Raw genomic sequence first — 21,455 nt, forward strand, 5'->3', positions numbered from 1 at the left:
AAGGAAAAAAAAAATCAGAACATGAGAATTAAGAGGACCTTATAAAAGAATATTTACCTTTCTTCAGCTGCTGGTGACGTTCGTCTAGTTTCTGGCAAGTCAACTTGAAGCGATCAAGAAAACCATTCAAGCTCTCCTGAATGAAGTTTGGAGGCACAGGCTGAGATGTGAGCACCTTGCAGGTAGCTTTCAGATGTTCCAATCGTGGACTCAAGCTTACAAGATAAGTTAACTCCCTCTGTAAGAGATTAAAAACAGAATCAAATTGCGCCCTGTTAAGACAAAGATGTAAGCTAATGTAAAATGTTATCCTTATTACTTGGGCAACAATGACACAGGTTCCAAAATCTTCCAGTCACATTCAGTGCCCTGGAGCCTCTCAGAAAATGTGAGTTACATTATGGAGGACACTAAATTCCTCTGGGGTATTCTGTGCTCCTGACCAGCTTTCAATCAAAAGCAACAAGTTTTGCCACACTTACCTGACACAAATCCTTCAGGACTGCTGAGGACTGGGATGCTGAAGAATCATTTTTAAGCCAGCTCTCCTTTTCAGCTATAACCTTTTCAAGCTCATTCATTTCTTTAAAGTATGCGTTTATATCTTCCTGGTACTTTATCTTTCTGGACAATTCTTCTAGAAGTTGAACCACTTCTTTCCATCCTGACAATATTTTCTCCATCAGGTTTTTTAAATCAACTGCAGGAAGTCCCTCTAAACAGATTACATAAATTACTGTTGATTAACTGCAACTAATTTTGATTAACAAGGTTTTAACCATTCATCTCTTCAAATACAGGTAGGCGCACTTCTGGATTAACATGCTAAAGGCTTCACCTACAAGTCAACAATCTTTAAAATGTATTACTAGTAGTGTTTTAATTTTTTATTTCCACAATAGAAGTCAGATTACATGTAAGTAAAATACTCCACTTTTCTTCTTCTCAGGTTTTCAGTTTTTAGTAACATATTGACTCTGAAACTGTCACAATTCTCTTCACAATTCTAATTTGTCTACATGTTGATTCATCAATTTAAATAACTTTATTTTTCCTCCACAAAGGTAAAGGGAAGCCACAAGTTGGAAAGTAGCAATAAATTCATTGAAAAGGTAAATGGAAATCCATCAGCCTGCCTGGGAGACAGTAGGAACTGCAGTTGACAACGTGACAGTGCACACGACATGATTAATAACTAGGTAATAAGAACAGCTACAAAAGCAATCTGATAAAGTTATTTCCCACTCAGTGACTCATGAAGCATGTGCTACACCATCTTTCTGGTAAATCAATGTTACTTGAGGACACAGCACCATAAGCAAAAAGACTTCCCATCCACATGCATTCCACATTCTTTTATTTCCTCAAGCGCCAGAAGCATCTGGCAATTTTGCTGAAGAAACTTCAGTCCAATGTGTTCCACAATACGTTCTTGCCACTGCATGTTTTTGATGTTGGTTTTGTATCAAGGTACACTTCTTTACATTAGGCATATTTGGTTCATTTGAACTTATCAGTTCTGTCATTTGGACAGTAGAGCAAGGAGATACATATAGAGGGGTCTGTACTGTTTCTGTACTGTTTCAGCATAAATACAGCCCAGCATTTCATTCTGGGGAAGCCAGCCAGCTTCTACAAGGGCATTCTGCTCTTGTAGGCTCTGCTCCATACATCCTCCCACTGTGTTTCACACACTGTCCATATGCCTGGCACATCTACAAACTGAAAGCACAGCAGCTGCAACCAGTCCTGTAACAAGAGTATGCAACGACTGGTCACTGCTACTATGGCAAGGCCCGTACAGACCAAAGTGGATGCATACACATGTGCCCGTATACAAGTACAGCTGGGCCTGGTTTTGGAAAGAAGGCTGTAATTCCAAGTTGGATAAAACACACTAGCAGACCTAACAAAGCTGGGGGATGTGGATTGGTTACATAAGCCTTATTTTCTGCAGATTCCTAACTTTAAGGCAGCAAAAATTAGGAAGCAGTTTTTACATCTTTTTTTACTGACAGAAGCCAATTTTTCAACTATGCATTTTTTAGTATTATCAAAAAATACTGGTTACTTAGCCACAACCTCTCACAGTTGGAGGGGTTTAGAAAAAGAGAAGCGTGAGCAGGGGAAGATCTTTGTCAAGGTTTGAAAACTAGGAAGAGCCACAAGTTTTTAATAATCCAAACTCCGCACCAAATCTGTAGCTTCAAGGCCATCAGTGTTCAGGAAATGACAAGCATGTTAAACAACTTCACCTGTATCGAGCAAGGAAGGAGGACTTAAGATGCTTAGCAGATTGAGACATTCTAGCAAATGAACTGGCTGGGAAAAAGTGTGGCAGTTGGGAGCTCCAATAGAAATCAGTATGCAAAACAGCAATAGCATCCTTTCACCAACCTAAATACTATCAGCTACAGAAAGCTCACCAACATTCAAATGCACAGCAGATCTAAAAAATCGTATCTTGATGATCTGAATAGCTCTTTTGTGGAGAAAGTCACACTGCACTGATGAAATTTAGTCATATTATGAAACAGGATTTTGGCAAGCTTTAAACATTCAGCTTTCCACAATTTTTCCAAGGATAAGTGTTTTAATTGACAATCAAATCATTTTCTCAAGCATGTAGGCTTCTCTCTTGACTTTGAACTATAAATTGTGACTGTATTATCAAAACATCCTGACAGTTTTTTCACAAATAGAGAAAACTATGAATAGAAAGATATACACAGACATTCATCCAACTGAAATATGGTTTCAAGATTTCCACTTCAAGATAGTTACATTTTAAAATCTTACACTTAAGTTTTTCACATGATTTAAAATAAAACTAATTCTTCTCCCTAAAAGCACGCAAATGACAATCTATTATTAAGAAATTACTCCTATGTCAATAAAACAACCCTCAAAAATTTAAAATAATAATAATAAAACTTGTCTATAAGCTTTACTAGCAATTGGTGATTTGTTACCATTAACAGTAATAATGACCAATGACTCTGAAGGAAATAAAGTGGAGGGAGTGGGAAGGAATGTGCTGCAATGCTTAACTGGAAACAATACATACTTCAGTGTTATTTCCCAGTAAATCACCCAATTAAATTAAACAAAAACAGAAAAACATTCAAGTCTTTTACCTTTTCCCATTTGATCCAAAAGAATATGTCCGTTTCGTTTCAGATCATCTAGCTTTTGGCTTTTTTCAACCTTTTCTTTTTCTATCACCTACAAATTGAAGCCCAAAAGAACAGTTTCAGAGAGCGTTTTGTTGTTCGTGTGTTTTTATCTAGAAGTATGTGATTTTCCCTTTACTGCCCAAAATGCATTCCAGCACCTTCTAATAGGGATGCTGGTTCTATTTGCTCATAAAAAGATGGATCCCAAGTATTAAATACACAAAAAAGATGAGTACAATGACAGCAAAAGTAAAATGCTGTTAAAAGGGTTGGAGACACCAGCTATAACATTACACTTCTGATAAAAAATTATTTGATGTGAACCAGTATAAAAAACTTAAATATTCCCTCACCTTCACACTGCCTACTGGGATTTCTGACAGAAACTAACAGCAACCTGTTACTTAAAATTCCAGCAAACACTACAGCATACTGGTACTCTCATTTCACTGAGCTTTAGAGCTTCACTCTCCTTCATGATAGAGCTACAACAAGGAAAATGCTATGAAACGACACAGATTTTTTTAGAGGAATAAGCTCCTCTCTCAGACATAAAATCCTTTTGAAATTAATGTCCAAGATTATTTCTCTGGCTTAGATTTCCAATAGCAAATTTTAAAGCAGCATGCACTCATTTGCATAGTTGAGAAGATAAAACATTGTCCTATCCACTTAGTGTCCAATTGTTTAAAAACAGTGTTGTCCATAGGAACCTGGTGTTCATCTTGGAGCCTATTTTATAAATGGCTACAAGTTTCTATAAAGCTATATAAAGTATTGAGGAATACTGCTTTGATTTTTATTTCCAACAGTACTATCATTCCAAACATTCCTACTGGCACCATTTTCCACTGGCACACTGAGAAGAAGTCTCCTTATACATAATCTTAAACATTGTCTTTGGTTTCAAAGCCTGGATCCTGCTAAAGCTCTAGTAAACCTTCATTAACAGAGCATGTTCTAGAACCAAAAAAGGCAAGAACACACTCCTGAAATAGAAAGAACAGATAAAAGAATTATTCCATGGTTCCCACAAGTTATTGTAGAATTGCATATCTTATCTTGCAAACCAGTTCACGAGTTGTAACTATCACTGTTTTCTCTAAAATTAATGTTCCAATCAATGATTGTCCAAACCTTGGAAACATAACAGAACACTCTGGACCCGAGAGTGTTTGAAGTCCACCACCAACCATGAAGCATGAAGCCAAAATAAAATGATTTGTAGAAATAGATACTAATCTTGAAGATGTGATTTATCTCAATTCTAAAGCAAGCATTAGTTATACATGCTCTTAAAATTTTCTTCAGATTGTGTGACCCAACATCAACAAACAGCTGTGTCTAGTTGGTCAGATTTTCATGTCTGGCCAGCTTGGAAGTATTTAACAAAAGGACTTAATCCCCATGAAGCACATGGATCTGGTCACACCTCAAGCTGACAGCCAACTTAAAGAAACAAAACATATTATTCACTGCAAAAACTCTCCCTCTCCTCATTTTACCTTTAACTTTTCTTTCACACTTGAAGTCTCTCTCATCTTCTTGTACTCTTTGATGTCTGTGGCCTGAATGGCAGCTTTTGATTTTGAAATCCAGTCCAACAGCTCAGCACTTTCAGCATCAAACCTGGTTCAAAAGGTTGGACAATTTTGGTTTGGCCCTTTTTTTCCCCATTCTGTTGACTGTCTTAAAATCCAAAGTCTTACAGTTCAGTACATTCTAGGTTTTTGAAGAGTTTGCAGTGCTATTCAGTCTGAAGAAAAAGCTAGCAGCTTAGTTGCTCATGGTAATGAGTATGGAAATTTTTTTCTGAATGCTTAGCTGATCGAAAATTAGTTTATCACTTAAGATTTTTGGCTACAGCTGAAATTGCCCATATTTACATAACTTTCTCATGCCTAAAAATTCTAAGCACCATAGCTTATAACTTAAGTCAGTCATGACCACCATTACCACAAAAATACACTCCCAAATTAATCGATATCATACACAACTTGAGAGAAGGACAAAAAAAAAAGACTCTACAGACCACTAGATCTACTACAATTGTATGACTTAACATGATATAAATCCTAATGTGGAATAACAATCTCAGAAGAGATGAAGAATTTATTGTCAGCCACTCAAATTTCTGTGGTAAAAATCAGGATCCTGTAATCAGGATCAGGAAAAAACAGCAGAGGAAAGCTCAGTACTGTCCTTAATACAGTTTAAACTGCTTGCTCTTGATGCAGCACTCTTATCATCTCCCTAGAAAATGAGCCAAAATTTTAAAGGAGTGGCACCACAAATAAATTTATTTTCTAAAACAAAAACAAATAACTAAATGATGAGTATGCAACATTTACCTTCATTTATCTAGAAAAAAATTCCTTTAGTTTGAGACATGCTATTTAATGAAAGCTCTGAAACACATTATTAAAAATATAAGCAAAAAAATCAGTCTCTCCAGACACACTTGTGAAAGGAGACATCACTGCAATATCTTATCTGTTACTAAATTCCAGGTAGATTGAACAGGTTTTTAAGGTGTTTGTTGTTTTGTTGTTTGTTTTTTGTTTGTTTATTTTTTAAAGTTTCTCTTGTATATTTTATAGAGACCAGAAATACACAGCAAATCAAAACACTTGGTCCTTTCACTACACTTTTAATCCAATGATTAAAAAATCAAAAACAATGATGTGAAGATGTTTTTCCAAAACAAAGTAAATAAAATGAATTCTATCCTTCAGCAAAGGAGTTGAAGTGCAAAAAAATGAAGACTAGCTTTTCTGAGGGGAAAAAAGAAAGAGAAAATGGGAAAGGGGAAAGGGGAAAAGAAAAAAAGGAAGAGGGAGAGGAAAAAAACACCATCTCTGCTTTCTTTTGAAATTAATGGAAGCTACAGGCTTCCTGTTTCTTTGAAAACTCTCTACTCTTCATACCCAAATTCACAACTGAAGCTTAAAGATTCCTCATTTGCATAAAATGAGATTCAAAACCCGAGATCAAGGGAAATAAGCTTATGTATTATCTAATGGGCGAGGGAAAATGGCAGTGACATATACTTACTTTTTCTTTGCTTCACTATCCCCTGGGATTTGCCTTTTCTTTGGAGGTGGTGGTGGAGGTGATTCCTGCCTGGATTCTCTTACCACCACCTTTTCTTTCAATGACATTGTTTCCGCAGAAGTCTTCTGTGAAATCTGCGGCATCCCTACACTTCCTACAGCTTGAGTTACCTACACAAAATGGTTTAACAAAATGAGTTAAATACCATTTTCTAAGGCAAACTGTAATTTGCTTGTTTGGTTCTTTTTAGTCATCAGTAATAAAAGCCCTTTCTTTCACTCCTACAAGTGATCACACCTATCCTTCAAAAAGTACTCATGAATTATTGTTATCACAGATGCCAAAGCATTCCCAAGGAAAAGACCATTATTCTCATTTTACAGATGGGAGTTATGCACCAAAATTCTCAGTTCAATAAGAATTTCATGCTAGCAAAACTGAATTTAAATCAACACAATCCATTACCTGTATATTTTCTTCCACAACTGTTTGGTTCATTTACAGAAAGTACCAAGGTCCTTTGTATTTATTAACATACAGTTTTGTATCTGCTACACATTCCTCACAAAATCAAGCACAAAACTTAGAAAGAGCAGACACACAGAGTAGGTGACCTAAAAACTAATGTAAAAACTCACTGAAGTCAGCAGAATCCTTCCACATTCTTCCATATGTTATAACAGACTAATTCCCGTGAGACTGATATACGTTTTAGCTAAGCATATCTTGGTATTTGGGGGGAGTGAATGGACAAGCATGGGATTAAGCACTCTGCACTGTACTGAGCAATAACAAAGTAAGGCTGAAATGGACCCTAGTCATAGATCACACAACTCATTTACTATATATGCTAAATGGATTGCGAAGAAGCACTGCAGTCATCACCACAATCATCTTTCAGTATCACCAAAAAGAGGCACATGAGATATAAAACTGTCAAAGTTCTCACAGAAGCCCGTGGGAGTTCTGTCTAAATGAAATATTAGCAAGCACTCAAAATACTAAAATAAACACTTAGCAGTCCAGCCTGGCTGTCAACCTTACATATCAAACAAACAACTGCTCTGATTTCAACAGATAAGACATCGCAGATAAGAAATGCCTCTACAACTCCCATTTATTTATTTGTTCTGAGCTTTGTCTTTGTTTTCTATTAGTATGAAATTTAGTCCACTCATAGAACTCTTATAAATGTTTTAAAGCATTTGTATTGATTGAAAATACACAGTAAGCCTGCTTTACTCATCAGAAAAAAATAAAGCTTAATCTTTCTGAGAACAGAGTAATGGTATTAGGTATGTAAAGAACTTGTTCTGAAAGTGGAAAAAAAAAAAAAAAAAGACATCTTTTCCACAGATAAAAATCATGCGAAAGAGAATTCATTGACCTCTAGCTAGGTGCCAAGAACTTGCCTTGACACTTTTTGCTCAAATGAATAGTTAGTATACACACCTAAATAGATTAAAAAAAAAAAAAAAAAGAAAGAAAAAATAGAGCATAAATAAGTACCTGGTTAGAGTAATCTTCTAGCTTCTGAACCAAACTGTCCCACCTCTGAGTCAGTTCCTCTTGATCATGGTCAATTTGATTGGATGCTCTGCTATTCCCAAGTATTTGGGCCACATCCTGACCCAGCTCATTCAGCTGGTCTAGTGTCTGTCGTTTCATACCCATGTCCTCTTTCAAAATCTGAGGTTAAAAGAAAATATTAAAACATAACAGTAGGAATTCTGCCACCTCTTGGTCTTTAATTCCATGAACAAATGTACTACCTAAGCCAGATGTAGCAAAGGTTTCTTGTGTAACAAAACATTAAGGATACACTCAAGGAAAGCACATCCCTGAAAAAGCTATTAATCTGCTACAGCTCTCGAGTTACAGTTACAAATGATTATTTTTAGTATAACCTGTATCAATGCATTAAAAAACAAACCCACACACATCACAACTTGGAAAACACAGCTGTCTAGTGGACTACAAGACTGTCAAACATTCTAAAAACAGGTTAGCTGTTCCAAGGTAGGTCACACCAACCTAGAACGACTATGGAGAAAGTTGTAAGCAGATTTTTAAAATTCAAGTGAAATTATCTGACAAAGAGAGATCATAAGTCTGGTTTCCAGACTACAATGCATTCACAGCTCCTACTGGAGTCAAACTCATAACTTGCCATTCACTGAAACTCAGATTTGAAAGGATAGATCAGAATACAAATACTCACTGCTAGCTTTCGAACATTCACGCTCAGATCTATTTGGTCTCTGAAGTTGCTTGTCTGGACCTTACTTAAGGCATCTTCTTTCTCAGTTAACCAAGCTTTCAATAAGCACTGCAGATTACAAGGAAAATAACACAAGAACATGCCAAGTTTGTCAAACAGCTATTGACAATTTCTTCTTTAAGGTCTTTCTTCTTTAAGGTATTTCAAACACAGTTCTAAAATTCCTACAATTTCAGTTCACATTGAACAAAATACTACATTGAATGGGGACAAAAAATATCAGACTGGAAAATTAAGTAATACTTTTCAGAGAAAAAAAATCAGTACAATCAGTATTTCCAAGTTATTCATATAGACAAAATATCCATTATAAAGCAGGATTTATAAATACTGGAAGTAAATGTAACAAAACTGCATGTATGCTTGCTTTCATTCCCCACCCTTCTTCCTCAGCGATTCAAAACCAGCCATTACAGACAGTTTTCTCACAGAAGCACAGAAGCTACATTGTTAATTCAGAGTCTTTTTAACCCAGACAGTCATAGACTCTAACATTTATTAGTTAACACCGTGTTTAATGTATCTACTTCCAGTTGCAAACTAGCTTTAAACACTACCTCATTAACTCCTGAAAGGTAGAGCAGTTCTGCTCTGGAGATTACTAGCTCGTGGCAAAGCAAGAAAGTGAGTGTTTAACTTTTTTTCTAGGAAATCTCTCCAGAGTCTCACTCTAGTCACACAGTACTCTCACGGAAACTCCTGCAGTAAACCAGCATCAAGTGGCAGGAAGAATTTTATACATTTTGTATTATTTTGTCACTACTGCACAGCTATCACCATAGACTTCAATATGTAGCTTTTTCCTCAGTGAAGCTCAGTTGCACACTGCTACCCCTTTATGTTGAAGAAAAATAAAATAAAATAATGGAGCAAGGCAGACAGTTTTTTTTCATTGAAAACACTTCAGAACAGACAGAAGCTTCTCAGGCTAGCTTTGGCCCAAAACTGACTACAGTAACTTCTTGGCCAAGGGGTGAAGGCAAGTTTTTTTTATTGCCACTGTAAAACAATGTGCAAAATGTACAGACAGCAAATGTTATAGTGGTGGAAACACTATAAGGGCTGGGAGAACACCAAATACTCCTTCTTTGGAAAAATCAAGATGCCATCCCAGCCAACTTTTTTTATGCATAACAGAGGAGCTTAGAAACCCTTCAATGTATACAATTAACTTCTGCTAAATCAGCAGTCAAAGATAGCTCCCCTTAGAAAACTGAAATATAATTATCACAGTGCTGAGAAATATCTGGCACCGATTGAGGAATTTGTTTCCTGAGTGGTAAGAATTGTGTTGAGTTGGCAATGTGGTTTTCAAAAAAAATTTCTAGTTAGCCAAAAAAAGGCTTAAGCATCAACGCTGTTCATCTCTCCACATGGCTGAGTGAAATGGAGAAATAATATTAACTAAACATTTTAGGTACTTCTCTGTTATCAAGATGTTTTAATCGGTTTCAAACTGAATTTTTTGGTCCTTTACTGAATAGAAATCTGTAAGTCAAACCTGACAGTAATGAATGTGTTGTATCGACTTGAAAAATTAATGCAAATACAGGCCAACCTAAACCAGCTGAAATTAACTTCTACTTCCTGATTACCTGATATGTGACATTCTACATCAAACAAGAATAGAAGGTTTTTCATTTTTTCAAAGCCACACAATTACATGCAATTTTGAAAAATTAAAAAAAAAAATCTGAGAGCCAAGCAAGTGCAATGGAAGCTGACACTCTCAACAGTTCTGTAACAGTCAATAAATGGTTATTTTTCCATGTATAGCAAATAAAGGTGGAAAAGGCCAGAAAAATGTTCACATACAGTCATCAAAACAGCAGTTGTAGTCAGTACCTTGACCACTCTAAAGAGAAAAGCTTTTTTGAGAATCCTTATTTCTCAGTTCAGTTTACCTTGCTCAAGAGTTACCAGAAAATGCTGGCACATAATTATATATATGTATACACGTATGCTAAGACAGTATTTTAAAGTAAAAAATATACAGTAACATGGCATTGGATAAGCCAGAATTTGAACCTTGCATCTGTATTAACAGCAAGGATCACGAGTCGCATTTTTGGATTAGCAATATTACTGTAGGGAGATATGGGAGCAGTCAGGGAGAGTCACATACGCAACCTAAAAAATGCAGACAAAATATCTGTCAAAGAAACCAGGCTGTAACTGATAGCAACAACAGCAACTGTATCAGCACAGTTTGATTTCTTCTAAATATCTAAACACACTGTGTACTGCAGAGTTTAAACAATAGATTACAGTGATAAATGCCATTATTTAAGAAAACAAAACAACTTAAGTAAAAACTTCAAAGGAAAAGTCATCAAATATTTTTAAGTTCTTTCACAAAACAAGCTCTAGCTCTAGCTAGAGGCAGGCAAATCTGACTAACAGCTGAAAACATGCAGCAGTTACTATTTTGGTACCATTCATGTTTTAGTAGTATTCAAGGTCCACCCACAGTGCACAATATCAGAGCAAGAGAAAACTCACAATGCCATCTCCTTCACAATGTGACTGTTTGCCTAGACTCAACAAACCTGTCACAAGCTGCATGTTTGACCATACTGACCTGTGCACCAGTTTGTGCCCGCTGCCCCCTCTCCTGTTGCCAGGCAGCTTCAAAAAGAGCCTGGTCCCATCCACTTGACTCACACCCACTAGGTATTTACAAGCATTGGTAATATCCCCTCTATCTTTTCTTCTCCAGGCTGAACAGTCCCATGTTTCTCAGCCTTTCCTCATAAGAGGAGATACTCCAGGTTTCTCCTAATAATCTTTGTGGCCGTCTGCTTGACTCACTCCAGAAGTTTCCTGCCTTTCTTGAACTGAGGAGCCCAGAACAGTAATCCAGATGTGGCCTCACGAGGGAAGCTCAACATAAGCTGTCAGTGTGCTTGTATTCCAGGATGTCAACAACAGCCTGGGCTGCATCCGAACAAGCACAGCCAGTAGGCCAAGGGAAGTGACTCTCCCCATTCCGCTATGCTCCCATGAGACTCAAGCTGGTGTACTGCATCCAGGTCTGGGTCCCCCAGCATAAGTACAAGAATTTCACAGAGCAAGTCCAGAGGAGGAGCACGAGAACGACCAGAGCACCTTTCTTACAAAGAGGAGCTTAGAGAGTTGGGGTTGTTCAGACTGGGTAAGAGAAGGCTCCAGGGAGATGTCACTGAGGTCTTCCAGTACCTAAAAAGAGCCTATAGAAAGCTGGAGAGTGAATTTTAACATGAACTTATAGTGACAGTGAAAGGGGTAACGATTTTAAATTAAAAGAGAGTAGATTTAGACTGGATATGAGGAAGAAAATCTTTACTATGAGGCTACTGATGCACTGATTCATAGAATCATAGAATCACAAGGTTGGAAATGACCTGCAAGATCATCCAGTCCAGCCACCTTCTCATTACCATTGCCACCACAAGCACTAAACCATATCTCCTAGCTCTTCATCCAGATGCCTCTTGAACACTGCCAGGGACGGCGACTCCACCACCTCCCTCGGCAGCCATTCCAGTGCCTGACCACCCTCTGAGAGAAAAAGTTTTTCCTCATGTCTAACCTATACCTCCTCTGGTACAACTTGCAGCCATTTCCCTGGGTTCTGTTCATTGCCTGGGAGAAGAGGTCAAACTCCTCTTCACCCCAACCTCCCTTCAGGAAGTTGTAGAGTGCAATGAGGTCTTCCCTGAGCCTCCTCTTCTTCAGACTGAACAATCCCAGCTCCCTCAGCCGCTCTTCATAAGACTTGTGCTCCAGACCCCTCACCAGTTTTGCTGCCCTTCTCTGAACACGCTCCAGTACCTCAACATCTTTCCTGTAGTGAGGGGCCCAAAACTGAACACAGTACTCGAGGTGCGGCCTCACCAGTGCTGAGTACAGGGGGATGATCACCTCCCTGCTCCTGCTGGCCACACTATTTCTAGTGCTGGAATACGCTGCCCAGAGAAACTGTGCATACTCCATCCCTGGGGGAGGGATAAGGCTTTGAGAAACCTGATCTAGTGGAAGCTATCCTTGCCCATGGCAGGAGGTTTAGAAGTAGATTATTTTTAAGGCCCCTTCTAACCATTCTACAACAGTTTTGTCAAAGATTCAGAGTGTAGCGACTCTAATCTTTCTTATTTTGTAGAATACATTGAAATAGATAAATATTAAGTAACAAAATTTTCAAAAGTATTAATCCCACAAGAACATTAAATAGCTTCAAATAGCTGTTTTGTGAGGAGGCATAAAATTTCTTGCTAAAAGTTGAGTAAATACTTGCACTGTACTATTCAAGAAATATTGGGAATCCAAACAGTAACCAAAATTCTAGTTCTTTACAGATATTTTCTGATATTTTGTTAAACCCCACTAAGAGATACTTTAAGAAATCAAAAATAAAATTAAAAAAAATAAAAAACCACTGTGGTTAACCCACAGAGCTCACCTGCTCTTCTAGCAGCTCCTGCCACAAAAGCTGAATTTCTTGCAATTTGAGGCGTCTTTCCTCAGTCCAGTGACAGACGGCTGTCCACCGCTCGCCCAGCTTCTATAAAAGCAGGAAGCATTCATGAATATTCACAAGCAAATCCAAAAATCAGATATTAAAAAAAAAAGTGTTTTCTTCATGATAACCTCTTTCCTTAGAATACTTACCTTATTGCCATTAGGTGCCATTGTTGATTGCTGTTTTGCACAAAGCTTAAGGTTAAACATTTCAAGAGCATACACTGAACTTAGGGAGCTATATGACTGACCTCAAAAGGAGCAATTAAAATCTCATGAATTCCATTTTAATCGATCCTTTTTTCTAAATGCTTTACAAGGGATACAGCCTAACTCAAAAAAAAAAAAAAAAAAAAAAAAAAAACCCACAAACAAAAACAAAACCAGGAAAATAATTCATACAGTATTTCCTAGATAAATTCTGTTCACGTGTTTATATATTTTTCCACTAAATTGTAACTCTCTGACGAAAATTACCTATATGAAATGAATAATTGTACTGTGTGTTTCCCCATTTTAGTGAAACTGCTGAAAAGGTGCACCACAAAAGTGCCTGAGTCACCGGGGATGCAAGCAGCTTGACTAGTCAGGAATTTAGTCTGAAAGCCTAAATAACTTTCACAGGTTTCATGCTGAGCAAGTTTAATTATTCTTTACATTAATCTTACATTTAAAACTGTATTACTTAAAATTGCTTTCTAAGACAAACTGTCTTTAAGCCCAAAAATGTTGATTAGCAATTATACGCAAATATTTTAAATGCTTGCAATTAAAAAACAAAAAAACCACTAGCACTTTACCTGCAATTGTTCCTCCAGAATAGCTGTCGCACTCTCCCCACTGCCTTCATCAACAATGACAACCATGTGCGTTAGAGAGTTTACCTTCACTTGTTCTGCCTCCAGGTCATTCTGCAAGCTCTAGAAAACACATCACTGATTACAAACTGCAAATATTTAGCAAGACTGCTAGAAAATAATCTAAAACCCTTCTGTTAAAATACTGGAAAATAAATAAATGTTTTTGAAAGTATGCACTGTTCTTGTCTAGAAGAATTATATGACAGTTGCACTGAATTTCTATACATCTACTGCTATAGATAAGAGAACTTACCCTTTGATACTTGCTTAGCAATATATACATTTTTAAATTGAATACATATGTCAAATGGAAAAACCACTGTGGATTTAGTATTTAATATGAATTTTAATATTTAATAATTCACATTTCTCAAAACCTAAGTACCAAATACAATAGACACAAACTGATACCTAGCAACTGCAAAAAGTGTACCACTCCAATTAGTATAAAATTATCTGTGCATTTAAATCTTCATACAACTTCTGGCAGCTAAGCTTCTGGTTGAAGCCTACCTCTCAAATAACTCTGCAATATCCATACTCCTTCAAAGTACTGTAAATATCACTTTCCATCCCAGAAAATCTTAAGCTACTGTATGATCAACAGGTCTCGAGCTCCACAGCCTTTGAAGACAAGAGCAAGAATGCAAGTGTGGGACAAGAAACTACACAGCCTAAGAATACTTAGCAGTTCTTGCCCTGTGAGGTATGTTCCAAGTCAGAGAGAAGGTCAAACCTCAGCACTGACTGCAAAAACCAAAGCTGCAAGCATGAAAAATATTAAAAGATCACTTTTCAAAAAACCAATATAGCCTTTTTAGCGTAGCTAAAGGCTATACTTCTATACAGACACTTAACTGAGAACCAAACCAATTCAAAGAAGTTGTACGCAGAGAGTGCTATCTATCACTTCCTTAGGATGCAACCTCTGTAATAGCAGGGAGCAGAATTGAGAAGTCATTCCCAATACGTTTGACTCCCATGTTATTTTAAGTGGCAAATCTCAAATATGCCTTAGCAATGCATGACAGTCATTAAATGTCCGTTATCTACAACACATTTCATGCTGTCCCTTATAGCAACAATTCATCTGGAAAGGCCTCATCTCTTGCATGAAGCAAAGATAACACAGTTTCTCCTATATTCATCAGTGCTAACATATTACAGAACGTCCTCATCATCACCCTTTAGAAAGCTCCTCAGCTAAGGAAACCTTCCTACCAACACTTCACATTACAGAAGAAAGGCTTACTTTGTGTTCTTCTAGCTGTTTCTGAAGGGTCTCTAAATCATCAGCTAAAAGTTGAGATTCCATCTTCTGAATGCGTTCTTCTGTAACAGTCAGCCAGTCAGACAGCTGCTGCAACTGCTTCTTCTGTAGCTCCATCAGCATGTCATGCAGGCTACAGGGGGAAATACAGGCAGAGTCATTTCAGAAAGTCTTCCCAGGGAAACAAACTAAGTTCTACTTATGAAATGAAAAGCACACCACCATTCATAAACTAGTTAAGTACCATCAAATAATAGTGAATTATGCAATTTATACCACAGACTGTTTTGAAACTGCGATTTGCTGCTACCAGAACCACCACTGCTGAGAGCTGCAATCTGTTTCTTCCTTGATGTGTACCTCTGAGCTTGATAATGCACTGGTGGGAAAAAAATCCATTAACTGCTCTTTAACTCTGGAAATACAGAAAGCTATTCACATCTGCTGGATCTTTTATTCAGGAACTTAAGCTACCGAAAATATTAAAAAACAGGTTTATGTAACTACTGCATGTAGATACCATATATTTAGTCTTGTACGCTTATGTAACAGAAGTCTTAAAATACTCTTACTTAAGAATCCAAGAAAAGTTATATCCATTTCCTCTGTTTATGTTGGAAAGTATGAAGAGGATGGGCTTCAGAATTAGCTTTTCAGTTTGTGACACAAAAAAAAGTACCGCACCAAGTGGATGAAAAGCAATTCCTCTGAGATGCAGTATGCAGAGGCCAGTCCTGCAGCTTTAGGAGAGGTTGTGAGGCATGACTCACCGGGACTGCCTGTCCATGCTCTCCACCCTGAGCTCCTCCCAGCGGGAGTTCAGCAGCAGCATTTGTTCCTGAATCTCGAACTCCTCTTCAGGTGACAGATTTCCCTGTGCCACCAGCTGGTTCCCAGCCTGCAGGACACTGCCCACACTGCTTTGGTGCGCAGTCAGTTCCATCATAAAAGCCTGGGAAACAGTACAAGGAGGCACATCACTGATCTGTGAGCTCCTAACAGGAGTCTGCATTGGTACAGTGTTTGAACAAATGCACCAAGAACTTACCAACCAACCTATGATCAACACCAAATAAAATCTGAAGTGTACCATGAGCAAGTAAATTGAACTCTGAAAGTTATTGACTAAAATTCATATACTTAGTGAAAATCCAGAAGACCTCTTTCTTTTGCTCGCAGTTTTAAAAGTTCATATTGACCTGTAATTATATTTTAGATGAAGCTGTATACAGTAAGCTGACACAGTAGAAAACTAAAACATCTAACACAACACTTCAATCTTTCTGCAACATTAGAATATTTGACTTTGAACAGAACCAAAACAAAGTAGTTTAAAAAAAAAAAAAAAAAAAAACAAGATTCAGAAGTAAACGCATTTCTGAAAACTATGCTAATCAAGACAGAGAGATTACTGAATTAAACTGAAATGATTACCAATTTCACAGCAGATAACATTGGGCAGACCAAACTTTTCAGAAGTCGGCGGAGAAATGAGAATCAGGCTGGATTCGTTTTTGTAATATGGATACTGCAAATGAGGCACGAGAACATGTTGCCCAGAGAAGCTGTGAATGCTCCATCCCTGAAGCCCAGGTTATATGAGGCTCTAGGCAACCTTGTTTAGTAGAAGGCGTCCCTGACAATGGCAGAGGTGTTGGATCCAGATAGTCTTCAAGTTCTCTTTCAACCTAAATAAATTCTATGACTACAACACCAGTGAGCCAGCCACAGAAAGATAGCTAAAAAAAAGTTTCAAAACCTGCTATACTGTTCCTCCTAGGAAGATCTATTTTACTGCCAAATGAACAATTATTTGTCCATTAAAAAAAAAAAAAAAAGTTACAGGTGCTTTTAACTTACCAAGACAAAAGAAACAGACTAGTAGTATTTTGATAAGAACCAAAAAACAGAAGTTTTGCAGCCCTTGCACACACACACACACACACACACAAAATACAAAAAACAAACAAACAAACCAAATAAACTAAAACCACGAAATAACTTCAGAAAAGCTTACTGCTTACTTCATGGGTGGCAAATTGCTCTTTGACTTCTTCAACATCACTAGATATTTCTTCCTGCTCCCGAAATGCATCCTCAGCTGACAGCAACCACGTGAGAACTTCTTCCAGAGCAACTTGGTAGCTATCCAAGTCCATATCCACCTCTGTCACTGTGCTGGGGGTCTCTGCTCTAGAACTGCTCTGCTCCTCTTCAGGTGCTACAGCCTAAGCAGCCAAGAGGAAAGTGACATCTTCAAAAAACTGAAAAGATGCTTTAAAAATGATACTAAGAACAACTACCATCCCTTTTAAACCTTGTTAAAATTTTAAAACTTTTAGGTACATTCCTAATGAGAGGGGCCAACAGTTACAGTTACTAACAAACTTCCATTTTAAAATAAAGGATCTGGATAGAAAACTTTAATTTTACTAATTTAACAGGGCAGTGGACCTCCCACAGAAATAAATACCCACCAAACCTCACCACCACTAGCAGCCCTGCTGCTAACTCTGTTGCAGACTTCAGGTTACTCTCTCCAACTTCACTAGATAAATAAGGAATATAAATCAAACAGACAAAACACACAATGTAGACGTAACTTTCTACCTCTGTGAAAAGGAACATACACATGAATCAGAAAAGGAAAAGGAAGATAAAGTCGATGAAGGCAATCAAAAAGATGCTATGATTTTTCATATTTTCCCAATTATGTTGATAAGATAGAAAGTATGTTCCAGGGAACTGACAAGCCTGAAGATCAGCTAGAATTACAACTCAAGACTCAGCCAGGCTTCAATAACAAACATACTTGCTTCAAGCCGAATTCTCCATCTTCACATTCCTGCTTGAATCTCCTTGGGAGGGTCTCCACTTCCCTAATGTCTTCCATGGTGACTTCCTTAGGAAGGACCTCAAATAAAGATGTTAAATACATGATAATAGACTTTTTGTCTGGAAGTGGTACAGCAACATCTGCATTAAAACAAAAAAAAAAAAAAAAAAAAAAGCGAAGAGGGATTAATAAACTGCTTTTCTAAATCATTACACAGAATACAGTTAAGACAGTAATATTTCACATACAGAGCAAACCACATGTTCCCCTGTTAATTACCCTTAGTAAGCTTTTGTCTAAAAGACCAGGTGTTTACACATGTTGAAAGCATGAAGTAGGAAGGAAAAAAATAATACAAAAATAATTTTCTACCCTACATTAAAAGGCATGACCTTTTTGAAGAGCCTGAATAACCTGCAGTTATTGAGGAATAAAAATGGTTTTGGAACCATTCTTGAGCATTTCCCAAGAAGAAATGCAGTTCAGGAACAAAATCCCTCAAAAAGACACTTCTACTTGAGTTCTATCCTCACTTTCAGCACAGGTCAGTTCATTTGTTTACTCTTCATCTAGAAAAGAGTTTCACAGACTCTGGTTCACATATACATGGGGTTATGAGTTCTACCAATTCAGCTTACTTTTAAAAATAAAAAGTAAATAAAAAGGTGATGGTGTTTCAATCTATAAAGTTCGAGAATTTGTCATATAGAATGAATCTTCAGAGATTCACTTCAGAGTGACAGCTCAGGGTTTTAAGAAAGGGCCATACAAGTTTCCTGATGAGTATTCACAGTAAGTATTCACAGCATTGACAGCTACTATTACATACAGTGCTTATAACAAAGAATAAAAGATCAGAAACTCTTAAGCTATTCCATTCTACAAAGTGCTCTCGTTCATCAGAAAAGTATGTTTGCAAGAGAACCCCTCCCTAAAATAAGAGTTGGTACATGTTTTTGTTTATGTTCCTGTATGCTGTCTCTGAAGGGTAAGCCACTCTGAACCTTGACATTCAAAGAAGCTGAAACACATATACACAAGCATACTCTTACCCTACAATTTACATACTTTTAACTTCAAATTTAAGGGACCGAAACAAAATACCACTGCACAAAATTGCTGAAATTTGCAGCAATAAATGTCTATATAAGCATTTTCTTGAAGAAGAGCTCAAAAAGCTGCAAATCTTAAGTAGAATAACTATCTTGCACCTTCAGGATCCAACAGTTTCTCAATTCCCAGGTGGTTTTTGGCTATGCTGAACGCATGTTCCAGTCTCTCAACTGGAGACATCATTGTAACTTTATCCCAGCTGAAGAACTCGGGTCTGAAAGTAAAAGACAAAACAGAAAATAGAACAGTGAATTTAATTTAAATTTAAAAATTCTGAATGGTAAGTGTCTTTAAGTTATGGATGTCAAGGTAGCTACAGAAGTAATATAAACATACATACAAAATACAAATTTCAGTGTACATTCACAAACACAGAAGTACAAAAATATCCTTGGTGACACACTGGCAATCACAAACAGATAAATGACCACATGTCCTCATCACTATCCACATTTCATTCTTATATATACTAATTAAATGCAACTATAGGTGAAGTGCTAATAACGAGAAAATTAGCAAATCTGTGTTTCAAATTTCTTCTGTAACCAGTTTTCTTCAATTCTTTCTTTTTACAGTGTTATTCCCACTATAGGATTTTTGCATCAGACCATGCTAGAAATAGAGTGATCACTCTATTTCTAGAGAGCCTCACTCCAAACTTGTGATGTAGCTCAGTGACCAGCCCAGGTCATCACAGCCAGGAGCAGGAGTCTCCCACCTGCTAACCTACCACACCATGCCACTTTTGTCCATTAAAAAAAACAAATTTAAAAAAATTAATCTGAAAATTAATCTGCTTTAAAAAAAAATAATCTGAAGCATTCATGAGTCACATTATGAGCAGACAGATTTACAGCACCAGCAGCCCAGCACCCTTCACCTTCCATTAGCATTAACCAAACCAAATCTCCAGCCCAGTTGCATACCCAAAAGCATACCAGCAGATCTAAGTGGTAAAGAGCAGAGTATGGAAAAAGAAAAAGAATCAGCAAAGAGGGCCCCCTCCCATTGCTATCTATACCCACAGGGCATAATCAGCCAAGTGCTGCAGCAACACAGCCATAAAGCTACAAACCATTAAAATACTTCACATTCCTCTGTATAGTGGCGTCTCATCAAAATACTGCTATTGATTCTGCATTCCACAGAAAACTGGGGAGGAAAAGCTGGGCTTGACTTCAGTTCTTTTAATTCTTATTTCAGTTATAAATTGACCTGAGAGTATTCTTTTAACTTGTGCTGAATCATCACACTTAGTGAAATAGGAAGGCAGCAAACCAACATGGTCTGAGGAGCAAAAAAAGCCAGAATAAAAGCTGGGGCAGGGGGGCAAATATGTAAAGATCCCAATACATGGGTATGGAATACTGTACTTCAATGCAAGAAGCAAAAGACAGCTGCACAGATTCACAAAGTTTCGTAAGAGACTTTTACATTGAAAAACGTTTTGCAATAAATGGATTGGATACACACTAACCCTCCTACTGACACAGTAACACAAATTCTAACCTAGGTACTGACCTAGGAGCAAAAAAAAACTGTACCAAAGAGCAGAATTCAATTCAAAAAAGAACTTGGCTATTATTAGGAAATGAAAGAGACTAACACAATGAAATGTTTTATGTCCTATTACCTCATATAACTTAAGTACTGCAAGTGTTACAAAGTTATTAAATATTACAACCAAGAGGTAAAACTATAAGCGATTGTTCGTAGACAATAAAGAGAAAAGTGAACTACTAAAGCTCTTAATAGGAACCACAAAAACTCCCCTATATTATGTGTGAGGACAAAACTAAATAAAAAACATGATACTGAAAGTATTCCTTAGGCATGGAGGCAATACTGATCCAGGTAAGTTAAACAGCTTTGTTGTCCTACCAATTCTGCAACACCCCTCAATCCCTTTGTTCCCTGCAAGGGTCTTTTACAGGTTCTCTCTTTCAAAGGCTGCTTAGATTTAAAGCCAGCTCAAGAGTTCTGAGAAGTGTGAGGAAAATGGTGTTCCACTGAAAGATTGCAGGTGTTAAGAATTCTGAGCTTGCCAGGTTCCCAGAAGAGGGACTAAAAGGCTCAGAGAGAACAGCAGAGAGACAGCTAACTATGAGAAGTTTTCCAAAGCCAGAGGAAAGCACAGTCATGCAAAGGTTTCATCAGGGGCTTTTGCTACATAGCAGTACTTTGGAAAGAGCAGAGCTCACATATTTCAGAACTGAGAAAGCCCAAACAGAGAGTCACAGTGCATAAGCTCCACTAACAGCCTAAAGCTGATTTTACTACCTCTGTCCTTCTCAGTATTCATTCTTATGAACACGAGTTTCACCTATGTTTAAAGCTGGTGCTCTAACACAAAGCTTTATGTTCA

General features: G+C 37.4%; 1 protein-coding gene across 4 annotated transcripts in view; it reads right to left on the minus strand.

The window, feature by feature from the left end:
• UTRN (utrophin) overlaps positions 1-21,455 on the minus strand; it is a 344,979-nt gene that overhangs the window by 249,642 nt on the left and 73,882 nt on the right. For all 4 annotated transcript variants that reach the window (XM_052698789.1, XM_052698799.1, XM_052698781.1 and 1 more), the window contains 14 exons: positions 19,189-19,304; positions 17,954-18,117; positions 17,166-17,369; positions 15,912-16,093; positions 15,124-15,274; positions 13,812-13,931; positions 12,953-13,054; positions 8,452-8,559; positions 7,740-7,919; positions 6,231-6,400; positions 4,682-4,805; positions 3,138-3,225; positions 483-715; positions 58-238 (listed from right to left, as the gene is read on the minus strand). In XM_052698789.1, coding sequence (XP_052554749.1) covers positions 58-238; positions 483-715; positions 3,138-3,225; positions 4,682-4,805; positions 6,231-6,400; positions 7,740-7,919; positions 8,452-8,559; positions 12,953-13,054; positions 13,812-13,931; positions 15,124-15,274; positions 15,912-16,093; positions 17,166-17,369; positions 17,954-18,117; positions 19,189-19,304 — 2,123 coding nt within the window. The remainder of the gene's footprint in view (positions 1-57; positions 239-482; positions 716-3,137; positions 3,226-4,681; positions 4,806-6,230; positions 6,401-7,739; positions 7,920-8,451; positions 8,560-12,952; positions 13,055-13,811; positions 13,932-15,123; positions 15,275-15,911; positions 16,094-17,165; positions 17,370-17,953; positions 18,118-19,188; positions 19,305-21,455) is intronic.

Source organism: Tympanuchus pallidicinctus, unplaced genomic scaffold (assembly GCF_026119805.1).
Source record: "Tympanuchus pallidicinctus isolate F22 unplaced genomic scaffold, pur_lepc_1.0 scaffold1, whole genome shotgun sequence".
Lineage (NCBI taxonomy): Eukaryota > Metazoa > Chordata > Aves > Galliformes > Phasianidae > Tympanuchus > Tympanuchus pallidicinctus.